Consider the following 22,241-nt stretch of genomic DNA (forward strand, 5'->3'; position numbering starts at 1 on the left):
AGTTAGATTTGGTATATCAAAGAACCCCATTTATTCAATTTTTGATGAAATCAAACAAAGTTTAATTTTGGACCCCGATTTGGACCAACTTGAAAACTGGGCCAATAATCAAGAATCTAAGTACATTTTTAGATTCAGCATATCAAAGAACCTAACTGATTCATTTTTTGTCAAAATCAAACTAAGTTTAATTTTGGACCCTTTGGACCTTAATGTAGACCAATTTGAAAACGGGACCAAAAGTTAAGAATCTACATACACAGTCATGACAGTTAGATTCAGCATATCAAAGAACCCCAATTATTCAATTTTGATGAAATCAAACAAAAGTTTAATTTTGGACCCTTTGGGCTCCTTATTATGTTGGGACCAAAACTCCCAAAATCAAACCCAACCTTTCTTTTATGGTCATAAACCTTGTGTTTAAATTTCATAGATTTCTATTTACTTATACTAACGTTATGGTGCGAAAACCAAGAAAAATGCTTATTTGGGTCCCTTTTTGGCCCCTAATTCCTAAACTGTTGGGACCTAAACTCCCAAAATCAATACCAACCTTCCTTTTGTAGTCATTAACATTGTGTTTAAATTTCATTGATTTCTATTTACTTAAACTAATGTTATTGTGCGAAAACCAAGAATAATGCTTATTTGGGCCCCTTTTTGGCCCCTAATTCCTAAACTGTTGAGAACAAAACTCCCAAAATCAATCCCAACCGTTCTTTTGTGGTCATAAACCTTGTGTCAAAATTTCATAGATTTCTATTAACTTAAACTAAAGTTATAGTGCGAAAACCAAGAAAATGCTTATTTGGGCCCTTTTTTGGCCCCTAATTCCTAAAATGTTGGGACCAAAACTCCCAAAATCAATACCAACCTTCCTTTTGTGGTCATAAACCTTTTGTTAAAATTTCATAGATTTCCATTCACTTTTACTAAAGTTAGAGTGCGAAAACTAAAAGTATTCGGACGCCGGACGACGACGACGACGACGACGACGACGCTGACGCCAACGTGATAGCAATATACGACGAAAATTTTTTCAAAATTTGCGGTCGTATAAAAACGGCAATAAATGAAAATATTGATACTTCTAATTCTATAATGAAAATTCAAATAAATATAATTTAAATAAGCAATGAATTAGCATGTTCACCATTCCTTGTATGGAGGGATAAAATACTTCCGATCGCGCTACACTGTACAGCGTAGACAAGGTTTGTAATGGTGAAAGTTCCTCCATGGTTCAATTTTCATCCATGGAGATCCCTGGTGACCTAAAGTTGTTAATTTCTGTGTCATTTTGGTCTCTTGTGGAGAGTGGTCTCATTGGCAATCATACCACATCTTCTTTTTTTATAAGGGCAATGGACATATGACAGACAGAAACTTTGAAACATAAGTTATCTACATACAAGGTATGAAACATCCAGGTCTTTATACAAATAGTTTTTGCCGCCACTGCCGCAAGATAGTAATCCCTATGTCTCGCATACTGTAACAGGCGAGACAAAAGCCTTTATCTGGATCCATAATAAGAAAAAACTTATAATTTCGTTTTCATTGTTTAATTTGGCACAATATTCATTTGAATTTAGTATTATACAAAAATAGAGTCGTCTCCCTTTGTACATAACATTCTCTCCTTATACAGGATTAAAAATAGTTCAATACAACAAAAGTATACAGTTTTCAAAGATGAACATGAGATATAGGGTATATGATAACATGAATAATGTTTAAGAGAAAGTAACCCAACAACAAAAATAATCAAAAAATAATTACAGCACTAATACATGTATAGTCTTGAACAAAATTCTATTGATAGCTTTTCTTGGAATCATTTTTTAAATAATTTATTTCAAGAATGTATAAGGGACAGCCACAAAAGTTAGACTTGATATTTATGAATTATTAAAGTTCATTCTTCAAATTTCAAAAGATAATTGTATATGCCTTATTTCAATGACATATACAATTATCAATTATCTATTATAGCTATATAGATGCAAGACTTTTTTCAGTGTCTTATGACCAACACAGTTCTGATCACCAGTGATCACATCACAGTAGATGGCAATTATAAAATTGAAGTCAACATCCAACAGCATTGTCAAGAATCTCTGACTTTTTTGTTGGTAACATCACACATAGGTTGAGTACGCTTTACTCCTGTGTCTGTCATTGACTTAGCTTTCACCGGATATTCTTCACTGATCTGTAGGTAAATAAAAAAGAAAAATATACTGCATTGAAAAATCATTATGTGAGTGAGGTTGTACTTTTTAACTAATGGTTCCGACTGTAAGATTTGATTTGATTGTTGGTGTTTTAATGCCACTTTTAAGCGCCACTTTTGGGCTATTTCGTGGCGGACAGTTTTTATTGGTGGAGGAAGCCGGAGTGCCCAGAGAAAACCAGACCTTCAATAGGAAAACTGACAATTCTAGCCAATTAAGATTGAAGTCGAGTGCACCCGCAGGAGCGGGGTTCCTGACTGTAAGACTAAATTAAGATTCCAATTCTTTTTTTGATAACTGACATATACTATTGTAGTTTATCTAAATAAAACATTCATTTATCAAACTGCTTTCAAACATAATAGGGGCCTCGGTGGCCAAATGGTCTAAGTAGTTGTACTACTGTAATCACTAGCCGGTCAACACTGAGGTTGTGAGTGGGAACCCCCGCTTGTGCGGGTGCACTCGACTTCAATCTTAATTGACTAGAATTGTCAGGTTTCCTATCGAAGGTCGGTTGTTTTCTCCATGAACTCTGGCTTCCTCCACCTATAAAAACTGACCGCCACGAAAAGCCCAAATGTGGCATTTAAAAGTGGCGTTAAAACACCAAAAATCAATCAATCAATCAAACATAATAAACTTCAAATGGTATTTTTAAACCTGATGTAGATAAGATTTGATGTAACTTCTAATGGTTTGTGAGCTGTACAGGCATTATATATAGTTAAAAGTACCATTTTTATACGCCTGTGTATGGGATGTATTATGGTATACCCTTGTCCGTCTGTCCATTCGTTATCAACATGTCGGAAAATATCTCAAAAATGCTTTGTCAATTTTTCATGAAACGTTGGTGAATTGTTTTTATCTATTGACATAAGCTCTCTTTCGATATTTATAAATTTTAGATTTTTTCTGACTATAACTCAAAAATGCTTTAAACAATTTTCATGAAGCTTTAGTGAATTGTGTTGACATAAGTTCCCTTTCGATTTTTGTATATTTCAGATTTTATATTTCGGGGTATTGGGACTTCATTCATAAAAAAGGGGGGATTTTCCGTATTTAGGACAATCACTCAAAAATGCTTTAAGCAGTTTTCATGAAACTTTGGTTTATATCTATTAAGATAAGCTCCATTTAGTTTTTAATACATTTTTTAAGTGACATTTAGGAGTTATCGACCTTTATTTGTTGAAAAAGCGACGGATGCATCTTGTGCTCATGGTGCAGTTCTTTATTTCATATATCAGTTCAAAACAAGAGAGTTAATTGGTGCATGCACCAAATTTTTGGGCCAGAAATATGGAGGTTTTTGGTGTAAAAAAAGTGCAAAATATTATATAAACAATCTTTAAATTGAGTTGACAGAACTGGTCCAGTCCAATTAGTCATGTTAGTTATGATAATGCTATAAGATATATAACTTAATTGTACAGTTGATGAAATTGAATATCTTTTAAGTGCAGTTGATGAAATGGAATATCATCTAATTCATTTTCAAGACTTGAAACTTGTGACTCAATAGTCAGGGATATAACTCTATAGGGTTATTACAGAAAAATAACTTGCATGTGTTATTACAGATACTTTCATGAGTTGTCTACTCTTTATTCCTTAAATTTTCTAAATCTGTAATAACATATTTGTTTGTTAGTTGTAAAATAAATCAAAAATATTTTAATCTATAGTGGGCACTAGGGAACTCTTGAGACTTTGCGCAGAAACTAAATACATAGCCTTGATAACTAAAGTTTAAATTAAATTAATACCTTTTTGATTAACCATGGTATATCAATGAGATGAGGCTTTTAAGGGATAAACTTAGCTGTAATAACGAGGCTTAGTTATAAAAGGAATGTAACTTATTATATGAGACACTTGGGAATTACTGGGAAGCTTGCGCAGAACCTCATTACATGCTCTGGTCATTATTTTTTACAATACATTAAAATACATTGTAATTAAGCATGATGTATGTCTGAGTAAATGCTTTGGAGTGATGTAGAGAAGTTGTGATAACACCTTTTAGTTATTACAGGCATATTTTTTCTGTAATAAAATATAGGTGTAGTTAACTGTAGTTTGCATAATTGGCAAACTATGAACTGTTATATCTTTCTATAGTTAAGTATACATAAAGACAATAGTAATATCAATAGAACTTGAATACATTTTAACTAAACTAAGGATGTATATTGTCCCTATGAATCATGTAACATACATATGTTATCACAGTTCTTTGATTTTTTAGTCCACAATAACAAATGTATGTTATTTTTCTGTAATAACCCTATAGAGTTATATCCCTGACTGATCACAGTTGCATCTACTGACAAAATATTTGTATTCCTCATATCAGATATGGACTTAAACGCAGCCTTTCACCTTATTTTCTCATCAATGAATTTTATGTCAAGATGACATATTTTTTAGGACCCCCGATTCTGACTATTACAGACGCATCTACTGACAATATATTATTTACCCAGATATGGACTCTAACACAAACTTTAATCAGTCACTCATATGTGAAATGTAAGTCAAGATAACCTTATTTTTATCAGGACCCACCCCTTGGTTATTCAAGACGCATCTATGAACAAAATCTCATGAACAAAATCTCATGAACTATAACTATAACACAGATAGATGGGGAGTTGAGGTGTAGTGGTTAATGAAAATGACTACTAACACAAAGGCAGTGTTCTCCCCAGAAATTTTGGATAGCATCACATTTTGCGTTAAAAAAAAATAACTGTATATATGTATATTTATTTTAATGTCATTTGTCGCGTCGCGTTGATGCTCTTTTTCCTTTATATGTTTTAGTTTATATTGTTCAATTCATAACTGAGAATACAATTAAACTATAACCACAAAAACAGTTGTTTCAGTTTATGTTTTCTTTATTCATTTATAGTTACAGAATTATTTTTTCCTTTTGAGCCAAACAAAAATAAATATGTGGTTTCAGTTACCCAACAATAAGTCAAATGAATGAATGGTTCATTATAGTGCAACCTGTATATATACAAAACTCAATATCTAGTACACAAAACTAACTATTTTTTATATTATATTAAGTAAAGATAAAGTACCAAAAAAAAATCAATTTAAAAACTTTTTTTATCATGTTTATGAAATTCATTGTTTCATGGCACTCAATGAATAAGTCTCAGTTGTTTCTTATCTTTACATAAAAATAATATGTATTTTTATCAAAGTTATCTAACAAATAGTCTGTTAATGCATAGTTTTCTCTCTTGATATATTTTTTCTGTCTACTGTCCATCTGTTGTCATTATCGTGAAAATGCGGATTTTTGTCATATCTGGTCCGGTTCCTATCCGTAGTTTACACAAAAATGTGCAATGGCGGCCGTTGAAAAATTTACGAAAATGAGTCCGAGAATAAACATTGTTTGACAAGAGATTGTGAATGAATAAGAAGCTTTTAATGCATTAAATGGATTAAACATAAACTTAAGCTAATTATGATAACTTTTTAAAGAAGTATTAAACTTATTTTAGCTCTAAACCAAAATTCTCGCTCTCGTATTACCGGAAGAGAAAAAAAGTATAATTTTTTGGAGAGTTGCACAAATAAACGATCTTTAAAAAAATAAAAAACATCGTTTCAATCTTTGAAATTTCTTAATACAAAACATAGATTTCGAATTGTTTTGTGATTGCATTTTTCCATGTCGAAATTGGTGATTGCAGACACGTGGTATTAATCACAAGTGTCATTTGGGATATTCGCATCCAAACAGTTATCACCCTGAGGGCAATTAACATCTGCTATTTAATCTCTTAATTGCCTTTAGTGTCCGACTTAAAGGGATTACAATTAAAGGTGATATAATTTTTATGATTATAATCGATAATAGATGAAAGTTTAAAATTGAGGACAAGTAAAATAGCATCTTCAAAATAATTATAGCGTCGCGGGAATTATTATAGCATCACGGTGAAAAAATATAGCGTCGCGGTACCGCGACGCTAAAACGGCCTGGGGAGAACACTGAAAGGTTCCTGGTTCGATCCTCGTTCCATCTCTCCCTTGACACCATTTGCCAGTGTGGTCTTATGAAACGATGATAGTCCCTCAGAAGAGGACAATAAATGGCTAACCCTTGTTAAGAAAGAGCCCTATCTCTTGAACGTAAAAGACAACCATGTAGATTTTGAAAAAGAAAAGGCTAATTCCGCTAAAAGGCAGCACTCGCACCCTCAACATGCCCAAAGTGGAAAGGGATTAATAACTTGTTTCCCAATCCACTATAAATAAATATATGTTTAAACTAGATAGATGGACTTTAACTTTATGATGGACAGATGAAACACTAAATCCCTTCCCCAACTTTGTTAGACAAATGTTAGACAAAAGATATAAAAATCTTAGAGCAAACAAATATCAAATTATACCTCTCAGTAAAGGTTGAGAAATCCTAGACATAATGTTTTCATTTCTATTCGCTTTTACTTAAATTTAAAAGTATCAACAAACAGTCATAAAAATAGGAATGTAGCTTTGTATGATATTTAACCATGAATTCTGCTCAAATCAATGTGAAGGGTCAACTTGAACTAACTACCAGTTATGAGAAATATTTATCATTGTTGAATGCCTGATGGTGACTTGAAGATGAAGTACAACAATAAAAACGTTCCATATTTGGGTTTTTACCTTGTATTGATATTAATATTGTCTCATGTACATTTACTCCATATCCCCTTCATATTTTCATTGGGTATACGACAGACTAAAAAACTGCTTCATACTACAACTCAAAATCAGAAAGCTTCAGACAGTATAGTAAATTATTCTTTTTGTAACAACTGACAAATCCTTGACAAAATGTTTTCATTTCAGTGTTTGGTTGCATTAAAATTGCAAAGTATTAACAAACACCAAGTGGATATTTGAGAGGTTTGAAAATCACTTTCAGTTACCTATAACATAAAAACTCCCAAGATCGTTTACGTTGAAAGTAAAGATATCTTTATTATAATTATTTTTCTAAATGATGAAATCTGTATATACTATAATCAAAATAGAATATAAAATGAGAAAATAACGCAAACTGTAAATCATTTCCCATGTTCCGATGACGAGTTGTTGTAAGAACATGGTACCTTGTTTACATTTCTAAAAATAACCTGATTTGGGAAATCCCCAAATACAGGTCACGCATTCTGTGCATAATCATGATAACAAAACAATGAACATTCATTGTTATAAATATTTGGCATCTTCTTCTCATATAAAAATTAATAAAAAAATGTATTTATTTCAATTACCTAAAATCTTTTATTTTCATATATACCGCAGAAAATAATAATGTAGATCCACAGAAACTCATGTAACAATCTCAAACCCATATCATATAATGGACCGGCTTAGTGCCGGCCTATAATGAAAAGATGTGGTATGATTGCCAATGAGACAATTATTCCACAAGTGACCCAATGACAATGATATTGCAACATTGGGTAACAGTACAGCTTTCAACATGCAAAATAAATCTTGTGATTTGTGGTGCAAAAAAAATTCTGAAAGTAAATTTTTTCGTGTTTTGACTTTCCGTGATTCTTATCTTTCTCAAAAAACAAATTAAGACTAGCAATGTGACAAGGGGATTTTTTTTTTTTTTTAGCAATTTCATCGTAATCACAAAATTTACCAAAATAAACCCCTTACAAAAACTCCCACTTAACAGAAATTGGCAAAGCTATATAGAACAAGAATGTGTCCAAAGTACACGGATGCCCCACTCACACTATCATTTTCCATGTTCAATGGACCATGAAATTGGATAAAAAATATAATTAGGCATTAAAATTAGAAAGATAATATCATAGGGAACATGTGTACTAAGTTTCAAGTTGATTGGACTTCAACTTCATCAAAAACTACCTTGACCAAAAACTTTAACCTGAAACATGCACTTTCATTTTCTATGTTCAGTGGACCGTGAAATTGGGGTCAAAAGTTTAATTTGGCTTAAAATTAGAAAGATCATATCATAAGGAACATGTGTACTAAGTTTCAAGTTGATTGGACTTCAACTTCATCAAAAACTACCTTGACCAAAAACTTTAACCTGAAACATGCACTTTCATTTTCTATGTTCAGTGGACCGTAAAATTGGGGTCAAAAGTTTAATTTGGCTTTAAAATTAGAAAGATCATATCATAAGGAACATGTGTACTAAGTTTCAAGTTGATTGGACTTCAACTTCATCAAAAACTACCTTGACCAAAAGATTGGACTTCAACTTCATCAAAAACTACCTTGACCAAAAACTTTAACCTGAAAAACTTTAACCTGAAACATGCACTTTCATTTTCTATGTTCAGTGGACCGTGAAATTGGGGTCAAAAGTTTAATTTGGCTTTAAAATTAGAAAGATCATATCATAAGGAACATGTGTACTAAGTTTCAAGTTGATTGGACTTCAACTTCATCAAAAACTACCTTGACCAAAAACTTTAACCTGAAAAACTTTAACCTGAAACATGCACTTTCATTTTCTATGTTCAGTGGACCGTGAAATTGGGGTCAAAAGTTTAATTTGGCTTTAAAATTAGAAAGATCATATCATAAGGAACATGTGTACTAAGTTTCAAGTTGATTGGACTTCAACTTCATCAAAAACTACCTTGACCAAAAACTTTAACCTGAAGCGGGACAGACGGACGAACGAACGGACGAACGAACGAACAGACGGACGAACGAACGAACGGACGCACAGACCAGAAAACATAATGCCCCTCTACTATCGTAGGTGGGGCATAAAAATTGGCAACATTTGTCTGTATCAACATTATGTGGCATGATATACTGAGTTTCTTTTGCCATTCCTTTTTTCTTTGCTAAAATTCTAGTAATATGACAAAAGAATTTGTACAGCAATTCGTATATTTGACACCAAAAATTAATGTTAACTTTTTTGATATAAACTGTATCAACATACGAGCTGCTTCGGTTTGATATAAACCTGATACAAATGAATATCAATATATCTGTCAACTTATTTGGGGTTGCAAAAATCTCTATGGAAAGACTGTAACTGTTTGAAAATTGAGTTATCAGAACCCTATAAAACAGACCTAAATCAGTGGCGGATCCAGGGGGGGTTCCAGGGGTTGGAACCCCCACTTTTGTTTGGCCGATCAATGCATTTGAATGGGAGCATATAGTTGGAACCCCCCTTTACTCTGGGTTGGGAACCCCTTCTTTTTAAAATGGCTGGATCCGCCACTGCTAAATTCTTTTTTTATTTCATATTTCAATGTTCCAAATCAATCCAAGTCTTAAAAATGTACCTGTATACTTGCACTTGCATTAAAGGACCATTTTTATCTGATGCAGATCATATTTTATAGGAGTAGCACAACAGGCGTCACATGTGGAGCAGGATCTTATTTTATAGGAGTAGCACAACAGGCGTCACATGTGGAGCAGGATATTATTTTATAGGAGTAGCACAACAGGTGTCACATGTGGAGCAGGATATTATTCTATAGTAGCACCACAGGCGTCACATGTGGAGCAGGATATTATTCTATGGGAGTAGCACCACAGGCGTCACATGTGGAGCAGGATCTTATTTTATAGGAGTAGCACCACAGGCGTCACATATGGAGCAGGATATTATTCTATAGGAGTAGCACCACAGGCGTCACAAGTGGAGCAGGATATTAATTTATAGGAGTAGCACCACAGGCGTCACATGTGGAGCAGGATATTATTCTATAGGAGTAGCACCACAGGTTTTCTTACTTGTTTTAAGTGTTCTGATGATTGTTTTTTCTTTTGTCTCTTGGTCGTTTTTTACGTTTTTTGCCATGAAATCTTCAATTTGCTTTGGACTTTTGAGTTTGGTATCTTTCCCCTCTCTTCTACCATGTCTACTGCAATATGACATACATGTACTATGTGTACTTGAGTCCTATATTACTTACATTTTTCTCTACAGCATGTTGTTTAGTCCACTGCTTGGCATTTTCTATGTACAAGGTCTTGTTATATTTATATTCATTAGACTGCAATAAAAAAAAAGGTGTAAAAATGGGAAATGACTGAAAAGGACAATTTAAAAAAAAAATTAGATCATAAGAAATAAATCACTCCTATTTCTAACATATACATGATATATCGCACACTGATACAAGTTTTCATTTGTTTCCCCTTTTATCATGTTAATAAAAATTATGTTTTAAAATATCTTGAAAGCACCTTCAAATGAAACATTTTTAGTCTCTTTTTCTTTCATCATGTTCAGCACCAGGATCACATTATTCATTTATGCATATAACAAAAACAATTTTTAATATCTTCCAAGTTCTCCATCCCTTTACACAAATAATGACAGAGAATAACAGTAAATATTTCTAATAAAGTTGTACCAAAAAAAAATATTCTATTCTATCTTTCCAATATATAGTATGGTCAATATTCTAAGCTTTCATGAAATACAACAAAAAATTGGGGTACATCTCCTTGTTTTTAAAACTCTCTATATTTCATTGTATGCCTAATTCACACGTACATTTAATTCGGATGCGAATCGAATTCGCTAATCGCGTTCACACACTATTCCTTTATAATTTGAATTGGCTAATTGGCATTAACCAATTCGCATTAGAAATCCGTTTTTGCTGATACAAATTGAAAGTTTACGTCGTTTGGACAGTAATGTAAACATGACGCGTGCATTGCAATTCGAATTAAAATTTACATTTGGACGTAAAACGTTTCGTATGCAAATTATTTAAAGTGAATTGATTTGAATTATGTGTGAACGCAGCATAAGAGACAATTTGGGAAATATTTATTGAAATGATACATTATCTGTCACAAGGATTACATGTAACGGTCAAGAACTGTAAAGCGGGTGTAAAATTTAATGATTTTCATTGAATAAGATATACAAAATATTAATTAATTTGGTGGATTCAAAACTTTTATCAATACCTTTGCATGTGCACTTTTTAATTGGTGGAATATTTTTTGGAGATTTTGTTCTATCTGCGAAAATAAGCGAAAATTTACACCCCTTGAAAATAACCTGCTTTAGATACAATATAAAGTTATTGTGCTTACAATATCAGCCATCAGGGGATCTTCAGGATTTGGTTCTGCCATTAATAACTGTATACTGGTTAACACTGTACTGATGTTTAAACATGGCTTCCATGCCCCCTATAACAATAAAAATATGCAGGTCAACACTGAAGGCCACAGACCACAATTAATTCCTCTATCAGTTCTTTATTACCTTTTGCATCATTAAAACAATTGCACCATGCACTTTTGTCCAATTTTGTGTGTGTGTAATGTATAGTCCTAGTCCAAATATATATCCAAAATTCAGAAAGATTGTAACAATCACTTTTACAAATTTAGCCAATACACATCCATACCCCTAGTCAAGAGATGTTCCGAAAACTGTAAATATTACCTTTTTGCACTTGGCCTAATCACTCATTCCAAATCAAAATAAGTTAAAATACAACATCCAAAAATTTATTTCACCTTTCTTCTTTCATTTCCACCAAAAAAAATTAAGAAATGAGTGAGGAAGGGAAAGAAAAAAAAATTAAGGAAAAAAACACTCTAATTAAAAGGAACTATATTCGTGGACAACGAAAAGCAGGGTCATTAATTGTGGTCTTGGGCCTGAACTGATGTTTAAACATGGCTTCCATGCCCCTTACAACAATAAAAATATTCAAAGTTAACACTGTACTGATGTTTAAACATGCCTTCCATGCCCCCATTAACAGCAAAAATATGCCGGTGTTTTAAACAACCTTGACTGGCTAAACAGCCCTCACACAGTCATTTGGTCAACACTGTACTGATGTTTAAACTTGGCTTCCATGCCCCCCATAAATTATAACAATAAAAATATGCTAGTGATGATAGGAGTTTTTAACAACATTGACTGGCTAAACAGCCCTCGCACAGTCGTATGGTCAACACTGTACTGATTATTAAACATATCTCACATGCCCCCTATAAGAACAAAAAATATGCTGGTCAACACTGAACTGATGTTTAAACATTGCTTCCATGCCCCCTGTAACAATAACAGTATCATTCTTTTAATAACATAGTTATCATCATACTATTATCCCTTTCAATGATAGCCGCCCTGACAGAAGTTACTCTGATATGGTAGCTTTCCTGTCTATTGTCACACAAGTGGGAAGTCACTTAATATCAAATATCAAGGGGGGTTCCCAACCCAGAACAAAGTGGGGGGGGTTCCAACTATATGTCCCAATTCAAATGCATAGATCGTCCAAAAAAAAGGAGGGGGGGTTCCAATCCCCGGGCCCCTCCCCCTGGATCCGCCACTGAGTGTGGCTTTAATTCTTCATTAAAATATGTTCCAAACTAAATTTCAAGTTCCAATAAAATCAGTATTTCAATTGCTTATGGCATCTTAGTGCAGCATGCTTAAACAGAGAAGCAGCAGAAACCCATTTTAAGGCTTTGGTTTGACCTATCTGGGATTTGTACACATGACCTCCTGCACTTGAGGCCAACACGCTTCCACAAGACTATTGAGGCAGTGCCATAATCGACACTTGAAAACTGATAGAATTGGCAAGTAATAATTTCATGTTTAATTTCGGAAGGAGGTTTAATAGTCCATCAACCACATATGTCATGTATATAGAATACATTTTGAACATTTTTTACCTAGGAGTAAAAGTACTTTTTAACTTTGTTTCACTAAAGAAAATTAAGAGCTGCTGAACCAATGCCTCCTATGTTTTGTGCTGGTAGTTCTCCCTTAAGTGGATATCTGATGGTAGATAGGGTTGTCAGGTTAAAAAAATAATTTATTACCACTAAATTGACAACAACACTTTGTGTGTAACATAAATGCCTATTACACATACCTTTGGAGGCATTTTCAATGTATCTAGACAAATTCTTCCTCCTGTATCTATATTTGGATGGTAGATAGGGGTCACAAACCGAACTTTCGGTGGTTCAAAGGGATACCTGAAATAAAGAAATAAAGAATAAAAGTTTTGTTTTGTCACAACAATAATCATTATTTATAATCTTTTGCTGTCTAATTAACAAAGTACAAAAATAAAATGAACTATTTTTTTCTATATACATATATGTTCATGCTAGATGTAAGGTTTTGTGCAGATATATCTGCACAAAACCTTACATCTAGCATGAACATATATGTACATGTAGTATATATCTCTGACATAATTGTGTCCATTCTAATGTAATCTGATTGTAACTATAATTTCATTGGACATTGACAAACATTTTGAAGGGTTCTTCCTGTTTGTAACCAACAGGCCTGTAGCCAGGAATTTTCGTTGGACTCATGAACTCGACTTTTACAGTCACAATTTGAAAAAAAGGTTGACTTTAACAGTGCTTATTTGATTTCAAGGGGGGTTCATCTGAACCCCCCCGATGAACCCCCCCTGGCCACGGGTATGACCAAGAAAGTGACTATTTTGAATTTTGTTTTTTTGATTATTTTTTTTATGTCATTTCACCAAAATGAAACAACAAATGAACAAGGAAGTCACATTTGGCACCTCAAAAACATCTTTTTGTCATGCGTGTCAATCTGGAAACTAAACCATTTTGAAGCTTATGAAAAATATTAATATGTCTGGTGTTTATTTTTGACATGGAAATTATACATATTTTGGCGTCACATTGTTTAGATTTTAATTTATATCATTTTTAAGCCAAAATATTTTTTAAATGAACTTTATTTTAATCATGTTAATAAGAATAGAGATAACTGTTTGGCTTTTGTAAAATCTTCATTTTAGGAAGGCCAAGCTTAGAATACAAAACAGTTATTTTAAATTTTAAATCATTTGTGGGAAATTCCATTTTTCTAATTATAAGTACATTTTATTTATAAAACTTCCCATACATACCTGAGTAAAACTTTGCAACAATGTGATAAAAGAATACGTATATTGATGCACAACTGTATTAAGTAAAAGGAAATGATTTAGATTAATCTCTGTTTTTTCCATTTTCTTGTAATTAACTGAAAATGATTTGTTTTGAAAAACAAGACAGATTAATGAAAACAATTACAATATATGTAAAATTATATTCTTCAATTTTTTTGGGTTATTTGGTAGGGTTGTTGTCTCTTTGACACATTCCCCATTTTCATTCTCAATTTTACTTTTTATATATATTTGCTTGTGCAGCAATATCTGTTGACCCTTTCAGAGCATGAGTTCATTTTAAGCTTTAGATGGTGTTTTTAAAATTTGTATTGCACAATTTAAATTACCCTGAAGATTTTAATTTTTTTTTATGTTTCATTACCATCAGTGCCATCAGTTTTTCCCCTCTACATTTATCATTAAAATAGATTATACAAATGTATAATTATTACCACCTAGATATCTTCATATTTTCTCTTTATTTTGTAATTTTTATAGAAAAACATCAAAAACCATGAATACATAACATACATTTGTGTGTACATTGTACATGGTTTTTTTTTTACATTTATGTCAATCATTTCAATTGCACAATTTTGGGTCTGTCAATAGTCAGGAGTCTTTGCCTTTGTCAGTCTTGTATGTTTTTTTTTTAATTCAAGTTCATTTCTATGTTTTGGAGTAAAGTATGACATGTATGATGTCCATTTGCACTGAACTACATACTGTATAGTGGGTTATTTTCGCGGGTGTAAAATTTCTTGATTTTCATTGAATAAGGTATACAAAATATTTTGACGGATTCAATGTTTTTATCTATACATTTGCATGTGCACTTTTCAATTGGCTGAATTTATTTTGGCGATATTGTTCTATCAGCGAAAATAACCCGCTATCCGGTATAGTACACATTTTCATCAGCCTCTGGTTGTGGGATTTTCTCACTGCGTTGAAGACCCATTGGTGGGGTTCAGCTGTTATCTGCTCTATGGTCTGCTTGTTGTCTTTTTGACATATCTCCCATTTCCATTCTTAACTTTATATTCATTTTAATTTTTAACAATATTTATCTTTCCTTGCAGTGTACTGCATGTATTTTAAATTCAGAAATTAAACAATGCTTAATTTACTAAGCTAATTTAATTAATTATCAATTATACCTTAAGTAAATCATGAATGCAGGCTTTAAATTTTTGTGATACTCATTTTTTTCAATTATTCATCATGTACATAAAAATATATATATAAAAACATTGCAATCGATTCTGAATTTACAATATCACATCACAAGATCTAACCTTTCAGGAATCTGGATCTCCAGTGTAAAAATACCATTATGGTAAGGAGTACCCTCTCCACCAAGAATTTCTAAAATTGGAAAAGACAAAAGTTAAGAGTGAGCAACATCATTTTAACTCTCTTGCTGCTGGTAGTTTTTCAAGGTTGCATTTTGTGTGCCATAAATATGACAGCTCTACTTCAGTGACATCACTATTCACACTATATATAATAACCTTACATTTGGGACCCATTGAAGGGAATATTACAGTTTAATCTTGCATTTTTTCTTTATTAAAAGAGATACAGCAATGATGAGAAGCTTGCATTAATTATAACATGGACAACTGTGTCCCTCTGGCACGCCGGGGCCGTTGTGGACACATGTGTCCATCCCCTAGCAACTTTCCAGCAAGAGGGTTAAATATAACTTATATCATGTATATAAGTTACCTGGTTACATTACTATTAGTATTATATTTTCCTAGGTTAATCTAAATTATAACATGTATAACTCTATGCATCTGGTTTGAAATACAATCTAAACATGCTAAACAATGAATCAGGGTCTGCTCGCCTGAAAACATGTTCACGCCCATTCTTGTTCAACCCCTTTCACTTTCGCACCCTACATGTTCACACCCAAAGTCTTTTTGCAGTGTGCACCCTTCACGTTCACATCCTTTTTATTGATTTTGTCAAGGATTTGGATAGTTAGAGGTTTTGTGTTAAATAATTTTGTCAACGAGTTTCAAATAAATCTTCAACATGTTTTGGTAAGAGAACGTATTGCTACATTGTAGCTTATACAGTGTACATGTACATGTACTTCTGTTTTCATTGTTTCAAAATAAAGTAAGATTCTGACTAATTATTTTTTGTAATTTTTTGTTAAATACATCTTAATCGTGTTTTGGTAAGTGTATTGCTGTAGATATAGTTTCATTGTTTCAAAAATAAAGTGACAATCTGACGTTTTTTTGTGTTAAATAACTCTTGATTGTATTTTGGTAAGTGCATTGTTTTTATTCAGGAAAATATAATTTATATTGACGTACATAAAAAAAAAAATAATTCAACTGGAGTTTGAATAAATATTGGGCATGTTGGGCTCGAACGTGTAGGGTGCAATTTGCAAACAGGCCTAGGGTGAGAACATGTAAGGTGAGAACGTGTAGAGTGTGAAAGTGTATTGGGCCCAAACAAACCTCATACCAAATACAATGTAGGAGAATAGTTACATGTGGGTGTACATTTACACAGTACACGGTACATGTAGCTTTACTATATGTGCCAATTTGTCTTGATCATGATGATACCAAATTATTTTCTCTGTGGCCATGGTGGCAGATTTGTCTCAACACCAAAACTCTAAATTTCTATGCTTCATAACTTGTCACTGTGACGATGGTGTTAATTAACAGTCAGGGGTGCTACTTAAACAAGTGATTTCATTATTTTAGTGATTTTTTATAAATTTCAGTTATCACCTATTTAAATTAAGTCATGTAAGTGATTTTGGTGTTTTCTTTGATCTTCAAATGCTAATTTCATTGATTTTCCATATTTTCTTGCTTGGGCAGTAAGTTGGTGCACTAAAGCTTTTAAAAGTACAAAATGTACCCTTGGGAATTGTTCTGTAATTAAATATTCATTAACAACTCTAACTATCAGACAAAGGTCAACAATACATGTATGAGGTGACCTGATTGGTTTTCTTTAGAATTGTAAGGTCATGAAGGTTATGTCCTAATCTACAACATTGTACAAATTATTCCAGTTTTTGCATTTTCAAATAAACTGTAAAAACTGGCAGGCTTATCAAGCAAATTATGACAATTTCTGAATGTACATGTCATAATTGTTTTTCAATGGAATTCTGGTCTTTTTAGCAATAAAAAAAAACAAGCGTGTAGGAAAAATATCCCAAAAATGTTATAAACACTTAGAAGAGGGACGAAAGATACCAAAGGGACAGTCAAACTCATAAATCTAAAACAAACTGACAACGCCATGGCTAAAAATGAAAAAGACAAACAAAAAAACAATAGTACACATGACACAACATAGAAAACTAAAGAATAAACAACACGAACCCCACCAAAAACTAGGGGTGATCTCAGGTGCTCCAGAAGGGTAAGCAGATCCTGCTCCACATGTGGCACCCGTCGAGTTGCTTATGTGATTACAAATCCGGTAAAAAGTCTAATTCGGTAGGTCACATTCATGAAAGGGAAGGGGATTGTAGTTACGACGCAAGGAACATATCCGATATCATTTGTGAAACGGTTATTTCATAACGGTCAACCAACTCGTGATGGCGTCCGTAAAATTTACGAAGGGATGACTTCAACTTCACTATTTGGAACTCTTGGTTTAATAGCTTCCATGTGAGCAGTAACCCTCTATCAAGAAAATCATGATAGGAAATGCAAGCACGGGAGTATCGTATCAATTGGGAGATATATACATTGTACCCCGTATGCAGGTGCTGCTGGAATGTTGCTACTTAGAAATGGAAAGTTCACAATTGGAAAGCTGATTAGAAGTGATGGAATTTTTATAAATGAAATTTTAACTTCTCAAATTACTTAGTTTCAGTGATTTTGAAAAGTCTGTGAAAATATTAAATATTTCACAGCCAAAATCTAGTCAAAATAATTATTCGTCTTGAAAGGCTATTATATTTTTTTGCTTTGACACCTTACATACAATGTACATGCCATAGACGTAAGGCGTCAAAGAAAAAAAATATAATAGCCTTTCCAGGCCTCGACAATAACGCTTGTCCGATTGTCCGGTACCAGAGGGAAAAAAAGGTTGGACAAGTAAAAGCTGTACCAAGCTTGTCCGTCGGGACAAGTTCAATTATTCTGCAGAAAATAAATTTTAATAATCCAACTTTGATGAACAAAGTAAAATTTTTATTAACAAAAAACAAGAAAACAAATAATAATTTGACATGTTTCTGTATTGTGTTTATTCAAATGCAAAACCATTTTCTTCAACATGTTTTCTAACTTGCAATCAATAATTTTTAACTGGTTCTTTGTCAGGTATATTTTCAAAGGTAAATGGTATACTATTCTTTGAAACCAGTCTTACTGATCCGAATCAATGATGTGCTTTGTAGATAAGGTAACTTTACAGGGCAGTTTGTCACCTCGACAGGTTTTACGTTAGCTCCAAGTTTAGTAGACAGTTTGGCTCCGTAGGACATGATTGATAGACAGTTTGGCAAAGACAGGAGACATTTCGAAACCAAGACAAATCAGTACCTCATTTGGCTACCTTATTCTGTTCCTTATAATACATACCATACCCGTATTTTTTTTCACCATAAAATTCAAAAAATCATATTTGATCATAAGTAGAAAAAACAATACGTTCAATATAGTGACCTATAGTTGTAAATTTCTGTGTCATTTGGTCTCTTGCAGAGAGTTTTCTCATTGGCAATCAGACCTTATCTTCTTTTTATTGATGGCATTTAACATGTTTGAATAAATTTTTTTCAACTTAAAAAAAACAGGATACAAATTCAATGAGTGCACAGGCCTATCAGATTGTGCCTCATGTGCAGAGTCTGATGAGACTTGCATTGATAAAAAGTAGAACCTAAGTCCTGTGACATGACTAGATTCAGTTGTACTTGACTCATAGTTTTGCAAAGTATTTCAAAAGAAATACATCAAATGCTATTCTATTGTTTATTGTCGTTTTGTCCCTTTATTCAACTTAAGGTGTAAAAAGGTTATTTTTAAATAAAAAAATTGGACAAGTAATAATTTCATTTGGACAAGTAAGGGAGCTACCATTTGATTTTTATGGGGGACTTGTTTACATGTAAGTAAGTCCCCTGACTGATAACACTTGAAATTTAAATATAAGCAGATATTGGTGACTTTCAAACATTGATTATTAAATTATAATACATTATCGATGTATTTTATAACTTAAAAATGATTTCAAGAAAGAAATTGAATTTATAAAGATCGTTTAAAATATAGTGTGTACATCCAACATGGCGGCCATTGTGTTTTCCGTGGTCACCACTAAATTGTAAAAGTTCTGTATGAACTCATCCTGTTTTTTTGTTTGTGCTTAAAGTGTTTAAGTTTGCATGTGCTACTCTTATATAAATACTATGTGCTACTATATATGTGCTGATATTAGACATTTGTTTTAATATATCTTGCTTAGCTTTTATTCTGCATGTGCTATCTATGTATTAATATGTATATATATGTGATGTCTGTATGTTTGTGATGTCTGTATGTTTGTGTTGTATGTGTATCTGATGTTATTACATGTATGTTTTGTTTATTAATATCAGTCGGTTAAAGAGCTCTTAAGAGCTCATGTTCTTTGTTATTATGTATATATGCAACCCGATTTTAAATAAAGATTACTTTACTTTACTACTCCTGTAAATCATTTTATAGCTATAAAATGATAAAATACAGCGATGGTATACAATTATTTAATAATCAATGTTTAAAAGTCATCAATATGTGATAATATTAAAATTTCAAGTGGTATTCGGTCATTACAAGTGTTATTCTGTTATTAATTATGGTGCACATTTTGTGCCTTATCATGCTTATACATGTATGCTTGTTAAAGTACCACCCCTGACTGTTAAACTTTACAACTTATCACAAACATACTGACAGTGACATACATAACATCAGAATAAAACATAAAAATCAGTTGAAACATTTGCAGATTTTAACCATAAGATACCCTTTTTTCCACAGTTTGCATACATGAATTATTTGAAAATTGTGAATTACGCGCTTGTAACAGATCTATCCGTTCATCCTTGGACCAACAGGATATTCCATATGGTGGAGATTTAGATAACATTTCTAGTTCCTTTTTCATTCTTCCTGATCTTTGCATATTGCTGATCAATGTTTCTTAAATTTTGGTAAAAATCAAACAACCCGCAATTTTTTTAACCGGAAGTTGTATTTGACTAAAATTGGAAACAAATGCGGAGCAAGACGATGGTCATTTCGTACCTTCTATCCTACAACCTTTCGTACCATGATCAACACAATTTCACTGATCAATTAACTAAATAACATAATCGTCTTGTGAATCGCTAAAAAATATACTCCTTTCTGCTATATCACTGCTCCCGCAAATAAGTGATTTATATAGACATGTTTTTTTGCCAGCCTTCAAGGATCTTCAAGTATTTCAGATTTTTCTTCAGACTCATGATATGAAGTCAGAACTCAAATTTTGATTGCAACTAAAGTCAGATGACATGTTGATACAGTCTGGTGTTAAATTAAGGAGGAACACGTAGAAACCATTAAATGGTTGCAAATTCATGTTTAGACAAACCTAGGCCGAGTGGTAAACCTAGTGATGTTTTTTAGTAAATTATCTTTTCTTTGTGTTCAGTGTTTACAGGTTGATATTTTGTAACTCCATTCCTCTATAAATATTAAATTATTTTGCAAGACAAAACAAAAACACAAAAAGAAAAGCACTGGTTTGTAACACTTGTAAAGTATTTGAAGGTGGTTGGATGTTACTTTTGATTTAAAAACTTATAGGATATTTTGATTGAAATGTACGTAGGCCTATAGCAAAAATGTCGATTTTAATATGCATGGTTTGCTTAACGTGTATTAATTTTTTTTAAAAGAAGACATGATTTGTTAGAGACTTAATTGTAAAAAAAATATGCATGCAGGCTTTCCTTAGGTAAAACTTTTCAATGAAAGGCATCTTCTTCTTCTTCTTCCAGGTAAGGAACCGAATTCAAATCTTGAATGTATGAGGTCCCGCGAAAACTAAAGCAATGTCGGACAACACAGAAAGTTTTCTCTTGGCTATTTACAGGATAAAACGTTCTCTATCATAGGCGGAACCAGGGGGGCTGGGGGCCCGGCCCCCCCCCCTTTTGTGGGAAAAATTTGGTTGATTATATAGGGAATCATTGAAGCATGACTGGAGTGGGGCCCCCCTTAGGTCAGTCAGCGGGCCCCCCTTAGGAAAAGTTCTGGATCCGCCACTGTCTATATATATACAATTAAAACTATGTACAGGATGTTACTGTCTAAATGTTAGCAGAGCATGCCTTCAGGACAGCTCTGAATCCATCAACTGTGTCAGCTGATGTTGCGGATGTTGGCAGTTGGTTCCAGTCTCTAATGGTCCTTGGAAAAAATGATTGGCATATTTTTTTTTAATAGTTTTTTTCTTTGAAACTGCATTTTTTTCTATTCTTAAATTATATACTAAAAATCTTACTTGAAAACCGGCAAAATAGCAAAACTCTAATATAAATCACTATTTAACCCGAGCGGGAAAAACAGTCCTAAGGATGCTATTTTTGTCGCAGCCGGTTAAATAGTACCTTAGATGCTACATTGCGGGAACCGGCAAAATAGCCACTACTTTTTGTTCAACATGTCCACTGCAGTTTCAGACTCTTTTTCTTTTTTTAATTGGGGGGGGGGGGGGTCATTTTTAACTATACTTTAGTTTTTGTCCATTATTTTCTATGTCTGCTCCTAATTATCTGGGTTTTAGATCTATTCAGAAACCCTACCTATGCCAACATGGCCAATGCAGACTTTCATTGTATGCTTATGTAGTGTATACAGAGGAGTGTAATTTATATATGGTGTTGTGATATATATTATTGTTTTTCAAGTTGTGTCACTATCAGATAAAGTATTACTTGTTATCGTCATAAATCAGAAAACATACATGTTATCGT

The 22,241-nt window shown here is 32.9% G+C and overlaps 1 protein-coding gene across 1 annotated transcript; it reads right to left on the bottom strand.

Moving 5' to 3' along the window:
• Positions 1 to 1,552: 1,552 nt before the first annotated feature.
• LOC139482116 (ubiquitin-conjugating enzyme E2 T-like) lies at positions 1,553 to 20,468 on the bottom strand. Its single transcript, XM_071265788.1, has 6 exons — positions 20,293 to 20,468; positions 15,517 to 15,586; positions 13,169 to 13,274; positions 11,358 to 11,456; positions 10,217 to 10,297; positions 1,553 to 2,218 (listed from the first exon to the last, which is right to left on the bottom strand). The coding sequence occupies exons 1-6, from the start codon at positions 20,399 to 20,401 to the stop codon at positions 2,114 to 2,116; spliced, it is 570 nt and encodes a 189-aa protein (XP_071121889.1). The 5' UTR covers positions 20,402 to 20,468; the 3' UTR covers positions 1,553 to 2,113.
• Between the last annotated feature and the right edge of the window lie 1,773 nt (positions 20,469 to 22,241).

This window comes from Mytilus edulis, chromosome 7 (genome assembly GCF_963676685.1).
Source record: "Mytilus edulis chromosome 7, xbMytEdul2.2, whole genome shotgun sequence".
Taxonomy (NCBI): Eukaryota; Metazoa; Mollusca; class Bivalvia; order Mytilida; family Mytilidae; genus Mytilus; species Mytilus edulis.

Excerpts from the sequence above, each read along its gene's own strand:
- LOC139482116 (XM_071265788.1), bottom strand. The coding sequence starts at position 20,401 with ATGCAAAGATCAGGAAGAATGAAAAAGGAACTAGAAATGTTATCTAAA. Across the intron at positions 13,275-15,516 it reads GAGATCCAGATTCCTGAAAG|GTATCCCTTTGAACCACCGA; the intron begins GTTAGATCTTGT and ends TCTTTATTTCAG. Across the intron at positions 10,298-11,357 it reads ATCCCCTGATGGCTGATATT|TCTAATGAATATAAATATAA; the intron begins GTAAGCACAATA and ends TTTTTATTGCAG.